Source organism: Camelina sativa, chromosome 19, assembly GCF_000633955.1.
Source record: "Camelina sativa cultivar DH55 chromosome 19, Cs, whole genome shotgun sequence".
In the NCBI taxonomy this organism is placed as follows: Eukaryota; Viridiplantae; Streptophyta; class Magnoliopsida; order Brassicales; family Brassicaceae; genus Camelina; species Camelina sativa.
Genome location: NC_025703.1, coordinates 17,959,839 through 17,961,802, shown reverse-complemented (window position 1 = coordinate 17,961,802; position 1,964 = coordinate 17,959,839). Strand labels below are relative to the sequence as shown.

The 1,964-nt window shown below is 33.5% G+C and overlaps 1 protein-coding gene across 1 annotated transcript in view; it reads right to left on the bottom strand.

The window, feature by feature from the left end:
* LOC104767937 (basic leucine zipper 61-like) overlaps positions 948-1,964 on the bottom strand; it is a 2,326-nt gene continuing 1,309 nt past the window's right edge. The window contains exons 4-7 of the mRNA XM_010491897.1: positions 1,868-1,923; positions 1,669-1,801; positions 1,482-1,566; positions 948-1,177 (exon numbers count right to left, since the gene is read on the bottom strand). Coding sequence (XP_010490199.1) covers positions 948-1,177; positions 1,482-1,566; positions 1,669-1,801; positions 1,868-1,923 — 504 coding nt within the window. The remainder of the gene's footprint in view (positions 1,178-1,481; positions 1,567-1,668; positions 1,802-1,867; positions 1,924-1,964) is intronic.

Here is a 1,964-nt window from a genome sequence, read left to right as displayed (position 1 = left end):
TTACAGATTGTACCATTATCATGCATGGGTGTTAAGGATGTTTTAACCTTTAAATTAATGAATGCATATTCTTAAGTTACTAAACCTGTTATGCATATTCGCTATTGCAAACTGTTGAACGAACAAGTAGGAAATTGATAGGCTCTAAGAAAAAAATTTATTGGCCTGTACGGCCATGTACGGGATTTTAGGGTCGGGTCTTACATCTACCCTCGCCCCTGTTCTTAGACTTCCGGGACAGTCTCAATGTTCGCTCCTCTGTTGCACTGACAGTTCGACTGTGGGGGCGTGTTAGTTAGATAGTTAAGATCCTATGTGATGTTGCACACATGTTGCACACATGTTAATATAGTATATCTCTAGAATATTCCTCTAGCATCCAAGATCTGATTGATGTAACATATTGATGTCTATTATACCGTATATGTACATAGTACCAGAAAATACTAGTAACTAGTAAGTTTAATAAAATAACTGATTTGATTAAGTAGGAAAGTTGAGAAAACATGAGTTTGACATATTCTCCAATCATGTCTTTCTTTCAATATATAGAAGATGTATATAACTTACAACTTGATTTTGAGTATAAAAATAGAAATTACTTAAATTAAATTAATAGAAGTTATAAAAGTTGCTAATGAATTATCATAGAGAAATTAATAAAGTTACATATGCTTAATTATCGATCTAAAAACATACACATAGCTTCACTGGAAAAACATAACTAGATATAACAAAAAAAATAAAATAAAAAAGGTCATACTGTTTGAGACCTCACGGTTACAATCATTAAATCTATCTATCATTCTGAGCAAGACTATTGAGAGAGATTTTTTTTTTGACCCTCCATATTTGTAAAAAAAAAAAAAAAAACTAAATATAACTCCAATCCTAGAACCCATAGGATTGTCAATGTCACCGAACTCCTTTAGTTTTGTCCATAAAAGTCAGTGCTGCTTGTTTGTCTGTGACTGATCGGACTCATTAATGGTGAGTTGTCGCAAGATGTTTGGGTCAATTTGATAGCCGTAGTTATGCATCACATCACCTATTGCCATCTTTAGCCGCTGGACTTCTACACTCAATTGTTCGTTTGATGCTAATACTTCCTTCAGCCGTTGTGCTTCCACACTCAATTGTTCGTTCAACGTTGTCGTCGCCTTTGGACTTTTGATTTCTGCATGCAACCGAATTATTTTGTTCACACATAACAACAAATATTACGTCTATGGTATAGCGGAGAATAATAAATGTATCTCACAGTTAAGGATCTAATAAAATCCTGCCTTAAGCATGAAGATCTTAAATGTGTTTTTATGCGTTAAAATATCAAATATGATTTAACATTACTACACGAGTGAGGTCATAAACAAAGATCACCCAGTTACAACCGTTTATGTTCGAAAATTTTAAATTTACTATAGATTTGAAAACAAAAAACTTGATTAAGTATCACTGGAAATTAATTAGATGATGTGTACCGTCATGAAGTTTTGCTTGTTGCTCCAACGATTCAAGTCGAATCATGAACTCCTTCTCCTCATCAATCAGCATGATTTTAGCATTCTCCATGCAACAACAATGTAAATTCACTAAGATCATAACATGAATCATTTTTATACGGAGTTTAGATATGACAATTTCATAGTTGCTAATATGATGTCTCACCTCCAAAAGCATCTCTTTTTCTTGCATCAAAGTGATATCCTTCTCAAGAAAATTTACTTGGTGTTCCAAGTCAAGAAGGTACTGTGACTTCCTCTTCTTTGAATGTGCAGCTGCTTCTCTGTTTGCCAAGATTCTGAAAGACCATACACATGGATAAATGTATGATAAAAATGAAACGAATAGCTATCTCAAAACTTACCCTCTGACTTTCTTAGGATCAGATTTCATCTCGGTAAGTTTAGTACATTTTGAAATCTTTTTCAATTCATCAGCAGTATACTCGTCTTTGAGGTCTA